This window comes from Curcuma longa, chromosome 8 (assembly GCF_044706935.1).
Source record: "Curcuma longa cultivar G26 ecotype Majalengka, Jawa Barat chromosome 8, ITB_CL_G26_1.1, whole genome shotgun sequence".
NCBI classification, from domain to species: domain Eukaryota; kingdom Viridiplantae; phylum Streptophyta; class Magnoliopsida; order Zingiberales; family Zingiberaceae; genus Curcuma; species Curcuma longa.
In genome coordinates, this window is record NC_133868.1 from 14505815 (window position 1) to 14530436 (window position 24622).

General features: G+C 35.8%; 1 protein-coding gene across 1 annotated transcript; it reads right to left on the reverse strand.

Annotated features, from left to right (window-relative positions):
• Positions 1–2290: 2290 nt before the first annotated feature.
• Positions 2291–24330, reverse strand: LOC141834156 (la-related protein 1C-like). Its single transcript, XM_074721609.1, has 6 exons — positions 23820–24330; positions 23141–23699; positions 22898–23048; positions 22716–22806; positions 3370–3441; positions 2291–3112 (listed from the first exon to the last, which is right to left on the reverse strand). Exons 1-6 carry the CDS (start codon positions 24123–24125, stop codon positions 2783–2785), a joined length of 1509 nt encoding a protein of 502 aa, XP_074577710.1. The 5' UTR covers positions 24126–24330; the 3' UTR covers positions 2291–2782.
• Between the last annotated feature and the right edge of the window lie 292 nt (positions 24331–24622).

Consider the following 24622-nt stretch of genomic DNA (forward strand, 5'->3'; position numbering starts at 1 on the left):
AATTAATTAAAAATGTGATTAGTAGATTTGGAACTAAAATCTATGTATTGTGTAAAATTTTGAAAATATAACAATTGATTTATGGAAGGTGTTGATTAATGTGTTAATTAATTATGTCCTTAATTATATGCTTAATCCCTTTATTTTCCGGTGGGATTATCCTAAATACATTCTCCCGTTTGAGGATGGCGGTATGGAGTGCTCGGCCGAGAGCGAGATCCTGTCGGTTGCCGGTGAGGCGGAGGAGGTGGCGCTGAGGCGAGAATCAGAGGATTAGGTGGCGCGGAGGCCGGAACTGGAGGAAAAAAATTCAACGAAAAAAATGATAATAATTTTTAAATTTCTTATTTTTCTATATTCAAAACTCTATGTAGAATATATTAAATATACAAAAATGATTATAACACCGACTTTCCTCGCTCTTTTATTATTATTATTTTTTTGCATCTTCTCAAAATGTTGAATTGCTCAGACTTTAATTTCTCTATTAAATTGTTTTTACTAGACTGAGAGTCTTAATTAGAATCTCTCATCTAATTCTCAAAATATTGCATCATTGGTTACACTCAAAGAGATAATTCAAAATATGATTTAAAATGTAGAATATACGAATCTTTTTATGAGAATTTCATTTGATATCCCTTGATAAATGGTGTAAAGATTAGATTATTTAGGTGATTTAAAATTTTATTTAGTTATATATAGTTTGATTAATGGTTAAGTTTACTTGGATAATATAAATAGTGTTAAATGAATATTATTTCTTATTAAGAAATTTTTAATATTTTAAATTTATTTGAAATTTATTATTATTTTTTATAAAATAATATGTAGATGAAAAATATAAAAATAGATTATAATATAAATTTAATGATATATTAATTTATAAATAGAACCGTTAATTAATCTTCTCACGCGGAGTTGCTCAACATCTCCATCTGATTTGTTTTTCTTTTCTTTTTATAGAAAATCTAAATCTATATATTAAATAGTATTAATTCGTAATCTTTGGAAATCTGGAATTGCATGATCAAATCTTGGGAAATAAAAATGCATGGTCAAAGCATGGAATCCGAAGAGGTACGTGTCACTGCATGCTGCATCACATTTCGGTGAAGGGTGAAGGTTAGAGCACTTAGAAGTTGATGAAGAAGCCTTGGTCTTAGCTTCTTTTATAGGACATGATCAATATACCGATTGCCTTGGGATTCAGATCCCAATCCGCTTGATCGGTGTACCGATCAAGTGAATCAGTCTACCGATCCGACCATCCTCCGATCATCGGTCACCATATCACATACTTGATAACTTTTTCTGCCATGTTAGTCAGTCAACAGTTATCTTTTCCCACATCAGCAAAATCGTTGTTATCTTGTGCCATGTCGAATGTCACGTCACGGTTGGTATACTGAACCTGCTGATCGATATACCGTTCCTATTCGGTCTACTGATCTAGCCAATTAGTATACCGATCCTGCAAAATTAACGTTAACATAAATCAAGACAGTGTCAGCATAATAATACAAAATTTAATGCATGAGTTTGACAATCTTTTGATCATTTGATCTCAACATCGGAACTCACGTAAATCTCTTAGTTAGATGAATGGTTAAGGATGTCCTCTGATCCCACCTAGTGTCCTCTGATCTACTAAAACTTTCTTGCCTAATCTCTGATTAAGACTTTGTATTGCCCAACTTCTAGTCAAATTTTTTTTTGTCTAATTTTCAATTATGACTTTATATTGCCTAATCTACAATTAAATTTTTTCCTTACCTAACTTTCAATTAAAACTTTTCTGACTTAACCTTTAATTAGGACTTTTTTAATTGTGCTATTTACACTTAATTTATTAGATCACAAATAAATTTAACTTTGACCCTTTACCTCTTTATCATTATTAAAACTTAGATTCAATTCTGATACTCCCAATACCAATAAACCTCCTAACAGTTAACTCCTAGTGAGTTGTGAGAGTTTAATAAACTTGTAATTAAAAAATTTAGGCGATGGCATCGACTTTATTTAATTTGTAATCAATGATCCAATCAACCGGTGGTTGATTTCAGTGGACTAATGTGTTAAACCAACTAGGGAGTTGGACTAAGGATGAATTGCTTAGAAACATTTCTATTTTATTTTATTGATTCCATAAACAAAATGTAACAGAAGGTGCAAGTTTTGTCAGAGTGGTCTAAAAACGAAAACCTTACTAATGAATGATTGAAGCTCGGTAAACATGCACCTGATACCTGAGTGCATGAGCTCAGGTTAGTTGATGCATCTAAAATTTGCTTGAGTCAAGATATTTATTAAAACAGATCCATCACATACAACTGTTGTATACCACAATCGACAGCCATAAATAAAAAAATACAAAAAACGAGAGAAAGAAACATAATATGCAGCATGTTTCTACGTGATGAAAGAGTATAGACAAATATGAAATATTAAGCTGAAGTCTAGCTTGGAGCCAACGGTTCCATCCCTCGGAGCACAACAACTGAAACCAATTCAGGCCCTCAAAAAGTAAAAGATGAAATGGTTTGAACCAAAAAAAAAGAGAACGAGGCAATTTAAGAATGTGCTAATGACCAGAGATAGACAGCAGTGGCGACACCCGTTCACCAAAAAACCTCATAATTATAGCTTGTATTGCTTTTTATCTTGTTTCCTTTTGCTATTCAAATTCCTCGTTCTATGGAATTTCTTCTTCCTATTATTCAGTCATAAAAGTCCTGCCATGGCAAACCATACTCATTGTTTGAACGAAGAGTGCACTTCAAAATGTGTCATTCCTCAGTAGGCTCCGTCCAGATGTGGTCTGATCTGAATCTGTGAGAGGACCATTCTCATCCCAGTTATGATTTACTGCCACTAGTATCTCGTTATTCAAATTCCCTGATGCTGATCTGCTAAATAAAATCCCACTATGATTTGCGATCCTCATGTTGTTCTGGTAAGTAGCTCCTGTTCCAAGAGTCTGAAAACGGGCTGCAAGATTATCGATGTTTGGTGATGCTGAAAATTGACTATCAGCATTACCAAACTGAGACTCACTTGGTGGCAAAATCCAATTCATCCAATCATGACGCTTCCTTATTTTGTCACCCTGAGATAAGCATGTATTAGAACAGATGAAAAATAGTAACTACATAAGTTAAAATGCTTGCAAACAAAAAACACCTCTAGGAGAATAATCTTCAGTTTCTTATCAAGTAGGAAATATATTGATTGAGAAGGTAATGGTTTTGTGGTCAAAATTAAATATTTCATCATAAGCATACAAAATGATTGAAAAGTATTCAGAGGTTTATATTGCTAACTTATAGTAAGCATCATATAAGCTGAGGTGCCAATAGAAGATACCTGCATTTCTACTACACTCGACAATTGCAGTGTATCCAAAATGAATTCTACGCTGTTAGTTAATTTCTTGACCTGCAAGACATGAAATGATTATTTTTTTCAGTGTAAGAAAATAATCAGGCAACAGAATGAATGAAGAGATATGAAACAAAAGATCAAATTCCATGAGACCAAAAATTGGTGGCCAATGACATTGATCCCATTATTGTGCATATTGGTACGAAAGCACAAGTAGTTTCTGAAGTAAAAAATTGTTAGATAAAGCAACACAATAAATACAAATAAGAGATAAGAGAATAAGAGACCACGTGAGGGAAGTATCAACTTTACCACGATGCTATTTAGTTGCCTATAGATGTGTTTGCAAATCGAGATTGCAGCAAATAACCTAGTTGCATTGGCTTAATTTCAGACAGTATATAATTTCATTTGCAGCTTAACCTTGAGAAATTGTAAATGCAACTTCTCACAAAGTGGCTACATGGCATATTTCAGTCTGTCAGAATAAAAATGTTAAAATATATCATTATTCTAAATATAGAAAAGGTAATATATTTCTACCCCATGTATTTTTATTAGTTTAATAAAATTAACAAAATACGATAAATTTAAGTAAATATTAAAATATATTTAAGTAAATGATATTAACAAAATATGATAAATTTAGGTTTAGCCTACTAAATGCAAAATTAGTATTAGAGAAGCAACCTTATCATGATAGAACTATTATTGCACTAATAGTCATTTTAAAAAGGGATGTCCTTGCATATCCATTCAAATAGTACTTATATTTGCATGCAATTAAATAATTCACAAATGTCATTTGTATCTGCATGCAATTGTTATTTGAAGGCATCAATAATTGTACGAAACCAGTTACTCCATTAAATCATTTCTGTAATAATGTCATCTTATTTTTCACAAAATATCATATCCAATGATATGAGCTTTGTATTAGCAAAGGACCTGACCAAATCAGTAACAAGGACTCAACAAGATGAACTAATCTGAAGAACTCGACCATGAAAGAGAAATCAGAGTAACTATAATTTCCATGAGACCCAGTTGTAAGTTTCACTATAAAATGCCATGATGTACCACTACAAAGAGCCAGAAATAACATTTAGTTCTCTCCTCACTATGACCCTTCTCTATCTTCCTGTTTCTATTCCTATATAAGTGGGGTATGTGAGTGTGTTCTGTGGGTCACTGCACCGTCATCACCCATCTCAACTCATCGCCTGCAACTCTATTTCTCTTAGTGTTTGTCTATTGCCCATTGCCGTTAGATGCAATAAATCTGTCTATGACTTCCCTTCCTCTGAACCAGACAACAGGAAATCCAGACAAAGATAAACTACCAGTTCTGTTTCCACATCATCTCTGAACCTGATTCAACACTAATGAATTAACATTGGAATCAAAGCTGTCAAAAATTAAAAATTGTATTCACTCAAAACTTATCAAATACATAGGATTCTAACCTTTTATAGATTAGGATGACTTATTCTTCATAAAATAAACCACTTTTCTAATAAAACTAATTATACTAATAAAGCTTGAAAACTAGCTATGCTGTGTTATCCCATAATTACCAAATCATGATCCTATAATTTACGAAATGATTTTGGCCTAATTTTTAGAAACATATATGAAAATTATGTTTCCCACAAAAGCCAACCATGAATGATGAAGTTCATGAAGAAAGTATAGGAAAAATATACCATAAAAATGGCGGAATGCAACAGAATTGGAAGAATGTATCACCATGTGTATGACACATATTAAGCAGTAGGATGACTAGAATGACACCATGTGGATCAAAATTCCTGGAAGGACAATGGTAAACTGAGATTGAGCAAGCAACCCAAGGTCAGGAAAGCTTATCCTAGGGTTCTCCCCCTTTTGATCACTCCAATGGTAGGTGCACGATTCTGAGCTCAAAGATTCAACTTTAATTATGAAGTGGAAGACCCACTTACATGACCATCAAGGTGTGACCACTTATTTAAACATCAAAGGACCCAAAAGGTTGAAAAGATAAATATTGCCTCCAACCACCTAGGAGATGCACAGGTATAATTTTTGAAAATTGAAAGAGATTTATTTGAACTAACACAGGCGCAATTTAAGAAGCTTTGCCACGACTATTTCAAACCAATGGATAGGGATGGGAATTCCTAAAATTGAACAAACTCCAACAAGCACACACACTCAACAAATACCTATGCAAGTTTCAAAGCCTTATTGCTTACATTGAACCATCGATGGCACACCAGGAGGTGGGTTTCTTTATCATTAGACTTTTACCTTCACCAACAAGCATAAGTGAAGGCAAAGGCACATTGCTCACAAGATCTGAGGAATCTGGCATGTCTAGTGTGCCTCTGAAAATAGAAATCATAGGGGCCCAGGGATCCACAACTATAAATATAATCACAGTCCAATCCACAACCTCACCACCTACACTTACCCAAATGGCTAGAAGACATGTCAAGGGTCTTTGCTTCAGTATCAAAAACTATTCTCAAATAGCTAGAAGAGCAAGTGCTTGTTAATGCTAGATGGAGTTGATGAAACCAAAAAGGCATAAGAACCTCTTGAATACTGGCTGATTGTTATCCATAAAGTCACACAAATTCCAACAATAGAAGTTCTGACCACCATCAAGTTACACACTGTTTCTATCCTTGATAGCAATTTCATTAGCGAGGACCTGTTCATCAAACTGAAGCTAAAACAAAATAAGGATGATAACCTCTCAGTTGTCATTCATGGGGAGCAACTAAGGCTCAAGGATCTATTGAAGTACCTACTACAAAAAACCCAAGGTCTAAGGCCTAGTATTCCATTAACAATTTTGATTATATACTAGGAACTGAATAGTTGAGCATGTAGAATCTCATCCTATCAGATGTCAATACCATAAGAATGGAATTCACTAAACAAGGAAGACAAGTCAAATTGCAAGTAAGACGAAGTTAACAACCTTTAAAGAAATATAACACGAATAATCAAATGAATACATCAACAAAAGAGCTTGATCACCTACTTGAGAGCTAGGAGGATTAACACTAAACAGAAGACCTCATGGAAGGAATAGGCTAAGTGCTAGTTGAGAAGCAAAACCATGTGGTTGAGAACGAGCATAATTTTTATGAGGTGAGACATGAGCTTTGAATCACTAAGGACCCAACAAATAGGGATTTGGTAAGACGAGCAAATCCAAAAAAACTCAATAATGGAACAAATCAGCAATCAGAATTTTGTTAAAGATAGAATTGCAAAAGTTCCCTATAAAATGTCACAATGTAACATACAGAAGACATCAAACACTAATAATTGCACTCAATTCTCTCTTCTCCCCGTTACTGTCTTTCTCTACCTTCTCTCTCCCTCAACTTTGTTACATGCTCCATCACACCATTGCCACTTATCTAAACTAATCACCCATAGTTATCTCTTCAAATGTGCATCTCTTGCTCACTTCCCTCCTCCAAACCGACCCAACGACATGGGAAATCAGTCCCAATAGTTGTTAGTCCCCATCATATCTAGTGATGTACCATACCGAACACACAACGAACAAACCTTAGAATATCGTTGTCACACAAAGGAAAAAAGGTTTCCAAACTTGATCCATCACCTAGACCCGACCTTGGGTCGGGTCTGAACCGGACCCCGCCCGGACCCGTAACCGAGTAAACGGGCCAGTTTGTTGGGATGTATACAAGAATCCTAGCTATCTATGTAAATAAACATTCTGAAATGAGAATTATTCTTTGGTCAATGTTTGCATTTAGTTTTTATGCAAGTGTCCACTTAATCTATATTGTAGATAAACATGGTGTGCGGAGTCACACACAGAACACCATGTTATCAGTTCCTTGTAGATTATAAACAGTGTTCACAACCAAGATGGATTGGACAAACCATTGGACTGGTTGTAGTGTAATTCGGTCTTAGTCTGTCTTGACTATAGAATTACACTAGTACACTTAGTGTGTATTGAGCAGGACCACCTGAGGATTGTTCGATTTATACTGACTATATAATCGAACTAAACCTCTGTTACTAGCGATGTACATGCTCTTAATCCCGATATAATAACAAATACATATACTTAGTATATATTTCTTTGATTCATCAACGGGTGAGATTTAGAGCGATAGATCAAAAGGCCCGATGAGTTGGGAAGTAGTATTATGTACATGGTGTGTTGTTGATTATAGAAGGAAACTGTGTCCTATAATCTAGGCTGATGATGTCCCCTTGAGGAGCTCATAAAGGATTATCATGTAAACCCTGCAGGTGGACTTAGTTCCGCATGATAACAAAGGTTGAGTGGTACTACTCTTGGATTAGAAGTTGATTAAATTTGAGTTGTCAGTAACTCATTTAAGTAACGGACATACGATATCTTAAACACAGGGAGATTAATGTACTTATAGTAAGAAGGAGCTCATATTATAATATGGATTGGTGCGGTAGTGCAATAATAACTCTCTAGTGGAATGAGTTATTATTGATGGACTTAAGCTGTGTGTTCAGAAGGAACATGGGAAGCTTAAGCCCATCGGAGGCCAAAACCAATTCCTCCTCGAGGTCCCTACTGTAGCCTCTGGAAATCCTCGAATCCACCTCAGGAAGAATTCATGGAGACCTTCGGAAGAATTCTTGAAAACCTTCGGAGACCTTCGGAAGAATTCTTGAAGACCTTGGAAGACCTCCGGATGAATTCTGAAAGAAAGAATTTTGTGAGAAATTTCGGATAGGAAATTCTATTTATAAAAGAAAATTTCTGAAATTTTATTTAGAATTTTTCCGAGAAAAATTCGGATAAGAAAGAAATTTTTTATAAGAATTTCCGCTAAGAAATTTCGTCTCTTCTCGTACAAAATTTTATTATAAAATTTTGTGAATTAATTTTGTTAAATTAACAAAATATTAATTATGGAATCTCGCTAAATATTAGTGAGATATAATTAAAAAGATTTTGTTAAAGATAAGAACAAAATTAATAGAATAGAAATTTATTAAAAAGATAACTAATCTTATCCATTAGATTTTATTAGATTTATTTCTAATAAAATCTTATTAAAAGATTTATTTCTAAATAAATCTAGATAAGATAAGATTGTTAGATTCTTTCTAATAAAATCTTATAAGAGATTTATTTCTAAAATAAATCTAGATAAGATAAGTTTATTAGATTGTTTCTAATAAATTTTTCTTAAAGATTCTATTAGAACTTTTTTAACTGAATCTGGATAAGAAAATTTATTAGAATCTTTCTTAAATTTCCATGATGGCTTGGCTATATAAAAGAGGGTTTAGAGGAGGCGGAAAGAACACAATTCTAGTTTCCTCCTCTCCTTAAGGCCGGCGGCAAAGATAAGAGCTTCCTCTCTTTATCTTTTTCCACCGCCCAACCCTAGCCTCCTCCCTCTCTAAGGCCGAAGCCCCTCTCTTCTTCTTTCTCTCTAAGGGGCGGCAATTCCTTGCCTCTCCTTTGCCTCTTTTGTGGCCGGTGTTCCTAGCCTTTTCTTCCTTAAGGAGCCGGCGGCAAGAAGAGGAAGAAAGAAGAGAAATAAGGGAAAGGAAAGAAGAGGAAGATCTTGCTTTCTTGATTGCCATCGGAGAAGAGTTTTGGTGGAGATATCTCGAAGGATCGTTGTCCACACAACGTTCGAGAAGAGGAGAGGACATACAGCAGAAGATCAAGGGGTCATCTACTCCTTCTAGACATCCCGAAGAAAAGGTACAAGTTTATTGTTTCCGCTTTAAATAAATTGTCCCTTTTATCTTGGATCCTGCAAATCAAACATAAGAGCCCAATGATCTAAATGCGTCGATCAAACTTTGTTTGATTGACTATGAGGGCAACTTAAATCCGTTTCCGGAAAAAATTTTGTTCTGCAAGAATTTACCGGAACGGGTTTCCTAGTGTTTCCCAACACAGTTAGACCCTAGTCGGGCCGGTTACGATTCAAGCTCCTGACGGAACCGTAACTAGCGGTTCAACAATATTTTTTACAAATTTATTTTAATGTTCGAAAGACCGTGAAAGTAAGGAAGGAGAACTCGGTGGCCTCGGCTAGCTCCGACGGAGTTCTTCGTGGGTGGCCTCGGTTAGCTTCGGCGAAGCTCTTCGTTGATGGCCTCGGCTAGCTCTGGTGGAGGTTTGGTGGCTGTTGCTAAGATGCAAGCACCGCAAGGAAAGAAAAAGTGGTTGTGGTTTGCTTGAAAAACAAAAAAGAAATGGGAGAGGATGGACTACAGCTCTTGAGAAGAGAAGGGAGGCTGCCATTGGAGAAAAGAATGAGAAGAAGAAATGGGGAAGAAGAAAAGGAAGAAGATAGGGAGAGGTTTTGCTGTGGTTGGAGGAGAAAAGAAGAGAAGAAGAGATGGGGAGAAGAAAAGGAAGAAGATAAGGAGGCCTTGGGGCGTGTGGAAAAGAAAAGGAGAACAAGCGTGAGAGAGAAAAGGAGAAAGAGAAAAAAAATTATTCGAAAAATTTATATCTTATTTTAAATGGATGGATTTTAAAACTTGATTCTTATCTTAATTTGACCCATATTCAAAATGATCTCAATGTAAAATTCAAAATTTTAGTTAAAAATTGAATTAAATTTTAAAATATTTTAAAAATAAAATATAAATAATAATCTTGAACCATGATAAACCATGAACTAAACCATGAACTGGCGGTTCTAAACCATAAACTATAACCGTCTTAGATGGTTAAGGTTAAGGGTCGACCTATCAAGAACCGTAGAACCGACAGTTCTGAACCTTCAAATCGTTGGTTCTGAATTGTGTCGGGTTTACCATCACCCTCATAAAGATACAAGGAGCAATCAAAAATTCAAAGGGCATAATTAGCCATTTATAAAGTCAAACTTGTGTCTTAAAGGCAATTTTTCATTTGTAAAATTTAGGCATAAAGGATTTTGTGAAAGAAAATATGGCACAATTTCCTAATCCAATTAATCTTATATATAATAAACTTGAGAATGAAAGGAAGCCTTGGCACAACAATAAAGTTGTTGTCGTGTGACCTTATAGTCACTAGTTTGAGTCACGAAATTAGCCTCTTACAATGCAGGATAAGGTTATGTACAATAGATCCAATATAGTGCAATCATTTCCCGAGACCTCGCATTAAAGGGAGCTTTGTGCATTGGACTGTCTTTTTTTATATAATAAACTTAAGAATAAAAAATTACAAAAATATCCACACTAGATCTCTAAATAATAACTTGTGTACTCCTATCAACACTCCCTCTCAAGATGGTGTATGGATATCTATCATACACATCTTATAGACAAAGAAATGAAATAATGTGGTATATAATTATTAATCTAGCTGATTCTTAGATAATGATCTATTCTTTTTCTTTAATAAAGATTCAATCAATTTATGCTTGGTACGATCATAGTGAATTGGATAATGATACAATGTGTGATGCCGATAACTGCTTTATTGTCATAATGTAGCAGCAGACTCCTTTAAAAGATGAATATCTTGCATAACAAACTTATTGTCATACCTCTACCTCAGGATTCTGCTGTAGCACTTGACCTATAAACAATTGTTTTTTTTTAATTCTTCAACTTACAAGATTTCCACCAATGAAAGCATAGTATCCAGAAGTAGATATTTTACCATTAGGAGATTTTGTCCAATCAACATCAGTATATACGATTGTTTTTTTTTACTTCTTCAACTTACAAGATTTCCACCAATGAAAGTATAATATCCAGAAGTAGATATTTTACCATTAGGAGATTTTGTCCAATCAACATCAGTATATGTTTCTATTGTTTGAGAAGAAAAATCCTTACCTAGAACTAGATTTAACATATTGTAGAATCCAAAAAAAAAAATGAAGATATCCCGCCATAGGGCTATACATAAATTGATTACTATACTTACTGCATAAGCAATCTAAGGTCATGTATGAGAAAGGTAAACAAGATTTACAATCAGTCTCTGGTATCAACCAATTCTCCAATATTTTGTTTAAGTTTATGATTGACTTCAATGAGAGTATATGTAGGTTTAGTAAGTCGAGGACATATTTTCTTTCAGAAATAAATTTTTTTCCTGGTTGAGCAACTTTTATCCAAAGAAAATGTCTTAGTTGACCCAAATCTCTAATCTTACATTCAATAGCCTAATGTTTTTTCAGTCTGGTCATTTCTTCTTGATTGTCACTTGTCATCGCTATATTGTCAACATATACATCATACCATTGAGATATTTGATGAACATAGTTAGTATGATTTGCATTAATTTTCAAAGTGATCATTGCTCTACTGAATCAGTAAACCAACCCTGAGGTCAAGGTGACAGTTTCAAACCATATAAAGCCCTTTTTAAGTGACAGACCATGCCTTTACTTTTTTCACAAAAAAAAGAAATGGGATTTCCATAAAAAGTTCCTCTTCTAACACACCATGTAGGAAGACATTTTTACATCAAAGTGTTGTAGGTCTCCTCTAAGATTAGCAGCACAAGATAAGAGAAGTCTTATTGAATTCATCTTGACAACAGGTGCAAAATTCTTTGGTAATTGATTCCATAGGTCTGAGCAAGATCCTTTGCTACCAACCGAGCCTTTAGCCTCTCAATCGAATCATTTGCCTTATGCTTGACTCTTTGCCCTATGCTTCACTCAGAATAACCACATCCTACTACTAGCCTTTTTCCCAAAGGTCGGTCAACAAGCTCCCAAGTTCCATTTTTGACTAAGGCTTTCATTTCATCTCTTTCACTATGGCATCTTTCCATCTAGGATCATTTACAGCTCCTTCACCTATGTGGTTTAGAGATAGAATGCAAGGAAGATAAAAAAAAAAAAATGCTCTACAAGGAGACAGTGAGTCATAAGAAACAAAGTTAGAGATAAAGAAAGAGATAAGATTCTTAGCAAGTATCGGAAGATCAAGGTCAAGAATTATGGGAAGGTGTTTAGTAGATAAATCACAAAAAGAAGAGGTGACTTTGATTCCATTAGAGTTGAGCCCGAGTTTAATGTTTAGCCACGAAGATAGTTATTCATGATAGCATTAACGTATCGTAGCAAATGAGGCCTGTCCAATCTCTCTATTGCCACATTAGTTTGACTTTGAACTCTATCCAAAATTTTATCATCCCTTTCATACTCCCCTTGACCACCATATATAGGCAACTCAAGAATAGCTTGAATCACCTCTTCTCTTCCACATGTTTATTCTTCCTGAAAAATGAGGAAAATATTTTTCAAGATAGGAGAAAAATATGCTTCTACCTCTCAAGAAATTCCATCCATACTCACATAAACCTTCTAATGGGTGGATGATAACATTTATATATATATATATAGTATTATTCTACACCTACAAAATCACATTTCAAAGCTCTAGGATCAAATTTTCCTCTAATATGTTTCTGCACAAAACAAACACACCCAAATATTTTTAGAGGGATAATTTAAAGGTTAGTGTCTTGAATAAGTTCAACCATATATATGAAATCCAAAGTTCTTAAAGGCATATGGTTAATGAAGTAGACAACAGAAATTACTGCATCCCTCAATAGACTTAGCACATTTATAGTGAACATAAGAGTCCTAACAACTTCTAGAACATGCCTATTTTTTCCATTCAGATACACTATTTTGAGCAGTTGTATTAACACAATTGATTTGGTGTATAATTCTAGTATTTAAATAAGTATAAAAAGGTCTTAAAATTTTTACTTCAGCACTAAAATGTGTAATAATCATTCTATGTATGGACTAAAAACAGGGGAACACTTTATTTTTTGCATCGTCAAATATTCCATCGTACTACTATAACAATCAATAGAAACAAACCATAGCCACATAAGGCAATTGGGCTGGGGCCCAACACATTAGAATCTTGCTATAATGGGTTTGAGAATTTATAGCTCATTAAATAGTTCCAGAACGATTGGTTTTTCTTGGCAGCTCAATATTAAGAGTTTCAGACCACCAAATTTTTTTCCACCTCGACTATGTGGTAGATGGCTATAGAGTTTCCAGTATGTCTTAGTTTTCCACAATAATCACACTTCTTGTTCTACTCTCCTTATAGACTCACATTAGGTTTTTATAGTTATGGTAGAAAAGTCACAAACATCAAAGTTCATTGGTTGGCCAGTAGAGATAATTGACAATATAGTATTATATCTACTCTCTTCCTGCTGCACATAACTATATGTTTGCCATAAGAAGGGAAAAGGATCACAACCAAAAACTAATACTCTAATGTGATCAAATACACCATTCAATCCTGCAAGAAATCACGCACACGATCTATTTCAATTAATTTAGGAAACTTTGTTGCATCAGCCATACAAAATGATTAAAAATATCAACAGTAGAATGTAGTCAAGTTCTTACCACAAACCACTAAGTTCAGAAAAATACTCATAAAGTGTCATCTGACTTTGCCCTCAACTTAAATTACCTAATTGGGAGATAGTTTGAGTAGTTGCATCACAAATCTTTTGAGTTATATCTACTCACTGCAGCCCAACAGGGAGAGGAGAGAACAAATGTCCACTTTTCATCTGGACATCTAAAAAAGAAGATGGATGTCCCTGTGGAAGTTGTTGTTGCCTCTGATACCAGACGTCGCTGGTAACCTTAATCAAGACTGTGCCACCCAAATGACACCTCTCTTGCTGCCACGATCAAGATGCGAGAGAGGAGGCTAGGGTTAGCTGTCCTTCAACAGCCGCGACAGGATGACTATGTGATGTAGGAACAAAAGAGCAATTTTAGTTTTTTTTTTATTATTTTGTGGAGTTAGGGTTTTGAGAGTATTTTGTCTTTGCAATGTTAGGGTCTTGAGTCTATATAAACACATGTTTAGTTGTTTTAGAGTTTTTATTTTGTATCAATAAGAATTTATAGCCGTGTCATTTCTTGCTACATGTCGAGTTTGATTGTCTATCTCCTGGTATTCTTCGAATCAATAAATTGTAGAAGATCACTTTTGGTATTCATGCGTGAGTCAACAAATTCAATAATTATCAACTGCATCAATTGATATCAGAGCGAGATTGATTTTGTGGAGTCAACCACCGTCTCCTTCTTTTGAAACGATGAGCTTTGCTTTCCTAATTCCTGGTATTCTGCTAAATCAACAAGTTGTAGAAAATTATTTCCGGTATTCGTGCGCAAAATAACGGATTCAATAGCTTTCTGCTACATAACACCGAGAAGACAGCAACGTGCCGACAATGCTTCTAATGATAATATGACCATCAATTTGAGGGCGAATTTTTTCCACTATGGGGAGAATGATACAGGAATAAAAGAGCAATTTTAATTTTTTTATTATTTTTGTCGAGTTAAGGTTTTGAAAGTATTTTCGTCTTTGCAATGTTAGGGTCTTGAGTATATTTAAACACATGTTTAGTTGTTTTAGGGTTTTTAATTTTTGATCAATAACAATTTACGATCGCACCCTTTCTTCCCAAATGTCAAGTTTGGTTGTCTATCTCCTAATATTCTTCGAGTCAACAGATTGTAGAAGATTGTTTTTAGTATTCATGCGCAAATCAACAGATTTAATAGTTATCCGCTGCATCATTATGGTATGGAGTGATAACTAGGGTTTGGAAAGATGACTAGAGTCTACTCTAATACCATATAAAATTAGACATATAGAATTTTGTGAAAAAAGGCACAATTCCCTATTCCAATTATCTCTTATTTATAAGTAAGTTGAGGTATAAGACAATTAAAATATATCCTTATTAGTTAACTAAATAGGAAATAATAGCTAAAACATGTGTACCCTTGTCAACATCATTCATCTCTAATCATGATCTTAATTTGGTGGTATTCTATGCAAGTTAGACCTTAGAGAACTGAGTTTCTACCATCAAGTCAAGCATTTCATCAAGCCTAGGTGTGGGAAACTTATATTCATCTTGTTGATAATACAATTATCAACACATGTTTTTCAAAAGTCATCCTTTTGAGGTTAGCAAAGAAAGGGCAACACAGGAATCATGTTTTCCTTAATAAAATGTTAAAAAAAATTCCCTCAACTTTCTTATTCAATTTCACACACTTCAAGGCTTTATATGATAGTGTAGAAGGTTAAGCAATATAAACCCTATCATAAGATCTATGGCGTGCTAGATCATACGCATAGACAAGAGTTCATTGAGTAATTCTTCACAAGTTGTGTCCTACAACTCGTCTAAACTTTCATTGACCTAAAGGGGAAGGTCCCTTGGTAAGAAAAGTCGCCTCTGAGATCTTGGGTCATTAATGCTACTATCACTCCTAACTCCCTTCTTTAAATTGAGATTGCGTGAGAAGGTGTTTGAGGGTTGAGCTTGTTTAGTTAATGTTTTACGTTGACTCAAGCTTGCTAGGCTTGGTCGGTACAATATACTATTCTAGCCATTGTGTATAAAAAGTAGGTATTTTCTTTTTTATAGTAGCGATGAGATCATAAACCAGGCTAACCAACGATGACATAGGCTATGCTCATGGGAAGGACGTGATACCATATTTTGTCTTTCTATAGATATCTCAACAGAAACCAAACACCTTGACTAACTGAAAGGAAGATCTAATCACATATACACCTTATAGGAGCATGTGTAGTGCGGGTGTAGCCTAAATTCCAAAAAAGGTCTATGTGGAAACTACATTCATCTAACTCCTACTATCAATTACGATTTTACAAGACTTCCTTCCGCACTTTGCATATGCATCGAAGATACTAGTGTGTTTCCATTTATCATTTGATGCGAGCGTGGAAAGAATACAACCCACTACACTATGTCTTATAATTTTTTCTTCAAGTCTCTCAAGCTCGTGGTTCTCATAAAAGGGCAGGGTTCAACTTATACATCACTATTCAAAGTTGGAAAGTATGTTACTTCATCCTCAAAGTTGTTATAGGGGAATTTTAATGTCCCGTGGCCCTTGCCATGATAATTGTAGCATCAAACGTTAGAGTTAAGGTTTTCTATTTTCCCAAGAGATTGTTTGGCCTAGGTTGGGTTTAACTATTCGAGAATTAGCCCTCTTCATCAAGGATAAAATAATGATGTGAATGATACCTAGGTAATTGTTGAGCTACATGTGAGGTATAGCCTGCAAGCTCAAGACTCTTTGATTACGCTAGCAATATAATCCCTAACCTGTCCTACGTTTTTCATGCTAGATCATAGTTTGTCTTCCAAAGCTCACACCTAACGTCCATTTCTTTGGTGGTGGGATTTCTCAATGTAAAAGCAAACAAATAGAATTACAAAACTGAGATATATAATAAATTACGAAAAGCGGTGAGGAACTAGATAAAGGTGATGATAAGGCAGAAATCAAAGTAATGTAAGGAAAACAAAGAATGCACAAAAATTAAATAACAATTAAATCTGAACAATACTAATTTTTAGAGATAGATTAATATTAATCGTTAGGTTAATGTGAGCTCTTTTGATAAAAAATGTGTTACAAAATCTACGCACAAGTTAAATCTCCATCACATGTCAAATGGATCCCTAGATGAAATCCAATGAAGGATCTTTTGCTACTATTGCGGAAAAATAATGACTTTTTTATCTCTGTTATTTTTGTTTTGTTGTTGTAATGGACCCCTATTTTTTCAAAAGACTATCATGAAACTTTAAATTTAAATATTTTCTAGACTAAAATGAAAGTGTTAAAATGTGGTTAACAAAGTGATGACCAACTTTGCTCAACCAAATGGAAGCATATGGGATGTCGTGGCAACATGTGGGGCATGTTGAAGGTGAGTGGGCACAACAACTAATTATATGGGGCAAGAGTAGCATTAGGAAGCCAACAACATAAGACCTTTTGACTCAAAAGAGATGAGAAGGTGGCATCAGTTGACTCAGGAATTAATGCCACCGGAAGGAGAGGAGGGGATGTCGGTTGACACAAAAGGTTGCGGCCATACTAGAAGCAACAAAAAAGGAGTCAGTTTGGAGCACTATTACCTTAAGAGTGTTGACGACATGGCAAATCTAGTGGTGGTGGGTTAAAAGAGTTTGCAGCAGTAGATTGCCTTTATCATAGGAGCATAGGAGGTTGTCCTTTGTTGGCAAGCGAGGGAGCCATGGCATCCAAAGAAAGAATGGTGGTTGTAGTTGTTGACATGCTGAGAATAATGTTGGTAATGGAATAAGTGGTGGGTAGCAGTAGTTAGGGCTTTGTCAGTTATAAACGAACCAGAAGTAGTGTGGGAAGCAGGAGGAGGCACTGGGCTAACTAGCCTGAGAAACAACGGGAAGCATCTTCATAGGGGGAAAATTAGCAATCAACTTCTCTTAGTCGGGAGAAAGATAAGGAGGCAGCGAATGGAGATGTTGGGGAAGGCGGTGGAAGGAAGTGAGTGACAACGATGAGAAGGGAAGGAACAAATTGAAGCAGGTATACAATCGAGCCAAGCTAGATTTTGACTTTGATAACTTGATGCAGCATAGCAGATGAACAACAAACAAAAGTCACACAGAGCACCTCTGTCACAGACAAAGTGAACTGGAAGAAATTATTATTGATTTAAAGATAATGATTACAAGGACTCTAAACCTCTTTTATAGATCGACTCTAAAACAAATAAGAAAGTAAAAAATAATACTAAATTCTACACTAAAAGAGAGAATGTGTCAAATTTTAAATTATCAAAGGATAACATCAAATTTAAAATTTATTTGCATATGCACTAATCTTGGATTTTCATTATTTGTAAAAGTATCAATCTTGGATTATTCTCAATTTATATATCAAACTTTATGTCCTTTTCTACTTTATTCATTTCCTTCTACACTACCTAGACTCGATCTTACACTCACCATCATAACATCCACATAACAAAACTAATGAGTTAATAAAAAAAACAATAGGCAATTTTAATTATAAACACCATACACCAAGTTTATGATTCTACATAGCATGAACATACAAGGAAGCATTTGGTATTTATGTATTTATTTATGAACACCATGGAACTGCAATCCATGTAAACAATTCTCTTCCCGCCTTCTCATTCTTTTTTCCTTCCATATATGATACCTTACGTAGCATGCATGTTATATAATGTACATGGATCACCTAGTCTTAATCCACAAAATACCAACATGAGTTAGAAGTTACAGCAAAGGTAGGCTGCAACTGTTAAACTAATGAGCTATAAGATATTGTGCAAATATTAAGCATCCACCCTCACAAAAAAGGTAACTTAGTTAAAGGTCTAACTTATCATTCTAGTGTTAGGGTTATAGAAAGATTAGTACATGTTCAGTGTTGAACTGCAAGTAGCATAAAACTATATTAATACAGCATGGGATGACATAAAACACAACACTGATCAGACAAACTCATCGGACTAGAGATAAGCTATTAAAAAAAAAAAAAAAGTAACTTAGTCAAATTACTTTAGGGTTATAAAAAAACTAGTACATGTATAATGTTGAACTACAAGTAGCATAAGACTAAATTATACAGCATGAGAGAACATAAAACAAAATACTGATCTGGCAACAAGTTCAGCAGATCAGAGATAAGCTGTTATGAAGTTTAAAAAAAACTGAACGCAGAATTTCGAAGTTTTTTCAAGCACTAGAACATATATGAGATAACTAAGGGGCATTCTCACCGATTCATTGCAAAAGAACTTTTTATAGCAACAAAATACATGAAGTGCGGTAACAAACAACAGAACTTAGTATATAACTATGTAAATTAGTCATTATTACTTTCATTAATCCTAATGTGATATTCTTCACAGATAAGATATCTAGTCATCTCATCAGTAATACAAAGAACATCAGGAAAAAAAACATTTTGGGAAGTCTCTACAGATTACCTTGAAAGTATAATCTTTGCAGAAATAATTCATTAATTCAAACAAAAAAGATACTCTTTTGGAGTCACAAAATTCTTGAGTTACCACTATAAAGGAATGAGCCACTAGGTCCACCCTAGGCTGCATAACATTTTGGGAAGTCTCTACAGATTACCTTGAAAGTTTAATCTTTGCGGAAATAATTCATTAATTCAAACAAAAAAGACAGATTCTTTTGGAGTCACAAAATTCTTGAGTTACCACTATAAAGGAATGAGCCACTAGGTCCACCCTAGGCCGCATAGGTTTACCTCATTGTCTATAAGTAAAATCCTCCCCCTAAGTTGCTTAGGTGGCCTCATATTAGGCAATGGAAACCACATGAGATCAAGAAGCAGCACCAAGACAAATGATCTTACAAAGAGAACCAAAACTCACAAACACAACTCAAAGTTTCATTAATTGGAAATCCCATAACAAGAGGGGGAACAATTCTCCTTAAAACATGCTAAAGTTTAACGTATTCCTAAAACAATTTAATCAAACTTGAACCTATCCCCTAAATAGCTTATTCCACAAAATAAGTCTCACTGTTGGAACATCCAGACCTTGTAAGAGTGGATCAATCATGGTTTTGATGGTTATGACAAAGAGTTTAAATTAGGCTCATTTTTGTATTTGATATGTCTGTGAAGACGTGCAGAACTTAGGCAAAAGATATACGTGTTTGATGTCTCAATGGCTCAAGGTGTGTGGAGTTCGGAGAAAGATGGTATAAGACATCCGAGGGACCATAAGATGAAATCATCTAAGCATTATTGAGCCAAGGAAGTGAACTAAGTAAGCGATGGTGAAGGATGGTATATGAAGTGAGCCAAGGGCTCAATACATCCGAAGGATGAATAGCTTGACAGGAGAAGACTTCAAAGTATGGTAAAACTCCATGGAAGTTGCGAGTTGAGTGGCTTACATGCATGAGGCGAGGGTAGCACTCAACTTAGGCGGACCCGGTCATTAAATTGGTGATAGTTAATATATCAACCGATTGAAGGAGTCATTCAATCAACTAGTGGTTAAGTCGACTCCAACACGAACACAATGATTGTGATCCACTATTCTCTAGAGGCTAGTCAAGTAGCTAGTCAACTAATTCCTATGAGTCGACTGGTGAAACTTGGATGAAGTAATTGCTGAAGAGTATTGTAATCCACTAGAATAGATCAGATCGGTCACCAATATATTGAGTCGACTAATGGCATATAGCAGTCAACTGATGAACGGCAACACAACAAGAACATGTCAAAGAGTCACTTCAAGAAAGAGGCTATTTGGGTTTCAAAGGTTACAAAATGGCTAGAACAAAATCATTCTTATACACCAACATTCTGCTATTTCTGTAACTCTCTTATACAGTCATCCGATACTGTTCTGAAAGAGAAAATACAGAGGATTGTAAGAGTAATCCATAAAAGGATCATAAGCTATGCTGAAAGCCTATGTCATCACTTTGTTTTATGTATTTTTATATTTCACTGCATATTTTATTTTAGATCACTAACTTGCAAAACAAAGTGCTAGTCACCCGTTCAACCACATCGGTCATCCAATCACACACACCAAAATTCACATTAATCATAATGTGATGTTCTTCACAAACAATATATCGTGAGATATCTAGCCATCAATCATCACATCCATAGTGACAAGGAAGATCACGGAAAAAAAGGACATTTTGGAAGTCTATTGATTAACTTAGTATATTCTAATCTTTGTAAAAACAATACATTAATTCAAAAAGAAAAGTTAGGCTGACTCTTTTGGAATCATAAGATTATTGAGTTACCACTATAGGTATGAGCCACTAAGTCCACCCTAGGTCCCAATGGTTTACTTCATTGTCTATGATAAGTATAAACCTCCCCTAAGTTGCTTATGCGACCTCATCTTAAGCAATGGAAGTCACATGACATCCTAAAGCAGCACCAAGATAAATGATCCTCACAAACAAAACTTGACGTTTCAGTAATTGGACAAAACCATGAGAAAAGGGGGAGCAGTTCTACTTGAAACATGGTAAAGTAAACCTATTCCTAAACAACTTAATCAAACTCAAACGTATTCTCTAAATAACTTATTCCAAAAAATAAAAGTCAAAATTACCCAACCTTTTGTGATTTGAACAAAAAAAATTACTACAACTTTAAACCCATAAAATTAAAAAATTCCTAATCTAAAGCTCCCAGTTTTACATTTTCTAATTTAACAACATCACCTCTGGTTCTGACCACACATCATGCAAGCTAAACCAATCCCTAATATGTTAACATACAAGATTTGTTCGAGTTAACATTTACTAGATCATACTAACTTTGCCAAATCAAAAAACAAGAAGCAAGTTCTATGTATTTCTTAGGTCAATATGAAAATATGGACAATGGCAAGTATTGCTTAGATTCATACACAAAATATGTAAATGAAATTAAGGATTACTTAGCATAATTATTCTAATTATTAAGTGATAGATATAATTTTTTGGTATTGATTGCTTGTGTTGATCCATATAATGTATCATATGGTAGATGTAAATTATGCACCAACATGAGTCTACATAACATGTGTTATGCAATGGTCCAACCCTATACTGCCTGAAATGATTCAGGCCTTGGTTTGCTGCATAAAAAGGGAAAAAATAGAATGTAATTCAACCCTATTATATAACCATATATGGCTCATTATTTTCCAACATAGAAAAGAAGAGATAAATGGAGCAATGTTTTTGCACCTTCTGATCTATGTTTATTCATCGGACTTTCCTATGGCTCTTAACCTTGTTGAAGTTTATCAAATTTACCAACCATTAGCAAACTCAAGCAAAAAACCATTACCTCAATGTTTATATCACATGCATTACAAAAGTTCAGCCATTAATTGATCCACAGTTAAAAAATAATCATATATACTATTCACATACAGGAAAAGGAATATCATTATTCTCACTTTACAAGCAAAGGATAATTTTCTGCTATTTTTTGTAGCTAAATTTGGCCCCTTAACCGATAAAACCACCACCCAAATCTGCAGATCATGTGATTCCAAAAAAACCTCATGCTAAACAATATAGATACTTGTGGTTTCATTAGATCACAACATTAACATAACATTCCAAGCAAAGACCACTTTGACCTATCAAAATTCAAATAACCAGTAACTAAGGAGCTATTACAGTAGTCTATTATATAGCATACTTATGACAGTCATGCAGAAGAGAACATTTAAACGTCCATAAATTAAGGAGCTACTACAGCGATGACAGCAGGGTTGTGTCAGTCATGCAGAGAACTACTAGCTCTTCAATGATTAACGAGGAAAGTCAAATTTGCAGATGGCAGCGTATGTAAAAAGGATAAAACATAACAGAGACCCAACTCAAAAAGATGCTACGCATGCACATGAACTATTGATAAAAAAAACATGACAATTATAAGTTCACTGACTCTATTAAAACCAGCGATTAAGGATATTGGAACCCATCCTTGTTGATCCATGTTCTGCCTCAAAAAAACATCTCTACACAAGTTTTCTGCACTGGAGGATGAAAAAAAAGGAATAGCATTGAAACCAAACATGTTTTGGATTATGTCAAAAACAATAATCAACTTGTGAAACAAATGTTGACCTGAAATAATAATCTATCTGCTTCAACAAATTAGCACGTTGTGGATCAATAGTTGGAATAAACATCTGAGGAGGCAGTGCTGGATGAGTAATGAATGGCACAGCTCCAGGAGGTGGCTGAGTGGCAATGTAAAAGACAGGAGAAGGTCCATCTGAAGGCAGGCAAAATCAGCGCTGAAATATGTGAATAATACTAGACTTGCAAAGGACAAGGATCATATCCGAGATAACCTGATAAACTTACCAGGGAAGACAATTGGAGGGCCGTAAGGACCATCCTGAGGAGGGCTGAGGAATGGAGGTGCAACAGTTGTAGCTGGCCTTAGGTATGGTTGAGCATTCCGTGGTTGCGAGCGGACATCTCTTCCACCTGGATTCCTACGATACCCATCCTGGCCACCGCGCTCCCCATCACGGTGGTTGCCATAGTTATGGTACGAACTAGCACCTCCGCCATTGTTCCACCTCCGGTGGCCACCATAGCTTCTATGGTCGCCACCATCATAGGCCTGTGATCCCGACCTGCCAGTAGTATAAGTACGGTGCCAATTCGTGTTCTTTTTGACAATTTGGTCTTGAGGTGAGACTTGTGGTGGTGCAAGCTTCTCAGAATTCGCCGTAGGTGACGAAGAAGAAGGTGGAAGTGAAGATGGTACGATTCCACCACCCGCAGCTGCACCACCGCTACTATTGCCGCTGCCGTTGCCACGTTTAAATGATTTCTGACGAGCAGACATCGAATGGTTCCGGGATAGAGACGGATTCGAGTTCGGTTTTGGCGAAGAAGTGGAAATCGCAGGGCTCTAAGAAGAATACAGAATCACAAAATAGAAAAAATAAACAGAAAGAATAGGTGTTCGAACAGATTCCATCAGAAACATGAGATTATGACAAAAAAAAAAAAAAAAACAGCAAAATCCAACCGTGGACACGGAGGGCGGAGCAATAGAAAGGGATTTTAGGGCATCTGACGAGGACGACTTGGGGGAAGCCTTGGCGGACTCAGAGAGAGCAGGCCAGGATGCAGCCCCTCCGATGACGACGGCGCCCGCCTCCGCCGACCCATTGGAAGGCCGCTTCCAGGCGTGCTTCTTACCTCGGGCGGCATCCGAGGACTCGGGAGACACGTCCTCCTGCGGAGTCTTCTGAGGGGATCGATAGGAGGGCTCCGGTAAGGGGATCGCGGCGGCCGGCGGCGGGGACGAGGGATAAGGCGGCACCTCGTCCATGAGGAGGAAGGGGAGGGGAGGAGTCAGTGATGAGGAGGGCTTCGGATGCGGCAGCTTCGCCGGCGATCGGATGAGGAGAAGATAAATCGGGGGGGGCGTTTTCTTCGCCCACAAGACTACGCCCGAGGGTGGTCAAAATAACAAGGCAAAACTTACCGCGGCCAACGATCGAGGAAGGTGGGATTGAGGGCGTGTCGAGTGTGGCGTCTCGCTTCTTCGAAAGCGCAGCTCTGGCTGTATCAGCCGGCACCGTTTTATTGCCTAAGCAAAGGGCAAACTTCCAAACAAGATCCTCGCAATTTTTAAATTTGTCTTTTTAATTTCTTTAAATTTAATTTAATTTAATTTAATTATTGTCCCAAGCTTGCTTCTTCCGCCTCGCATTGCAATTGACATTTACACGTGGTAAGAGGTCATACATGGATGTCTAACGCCCCGTACTGCATAAATTATAAGAGATTTTAACTTAATGTAACGGCCTCTATACGGAGGAGATC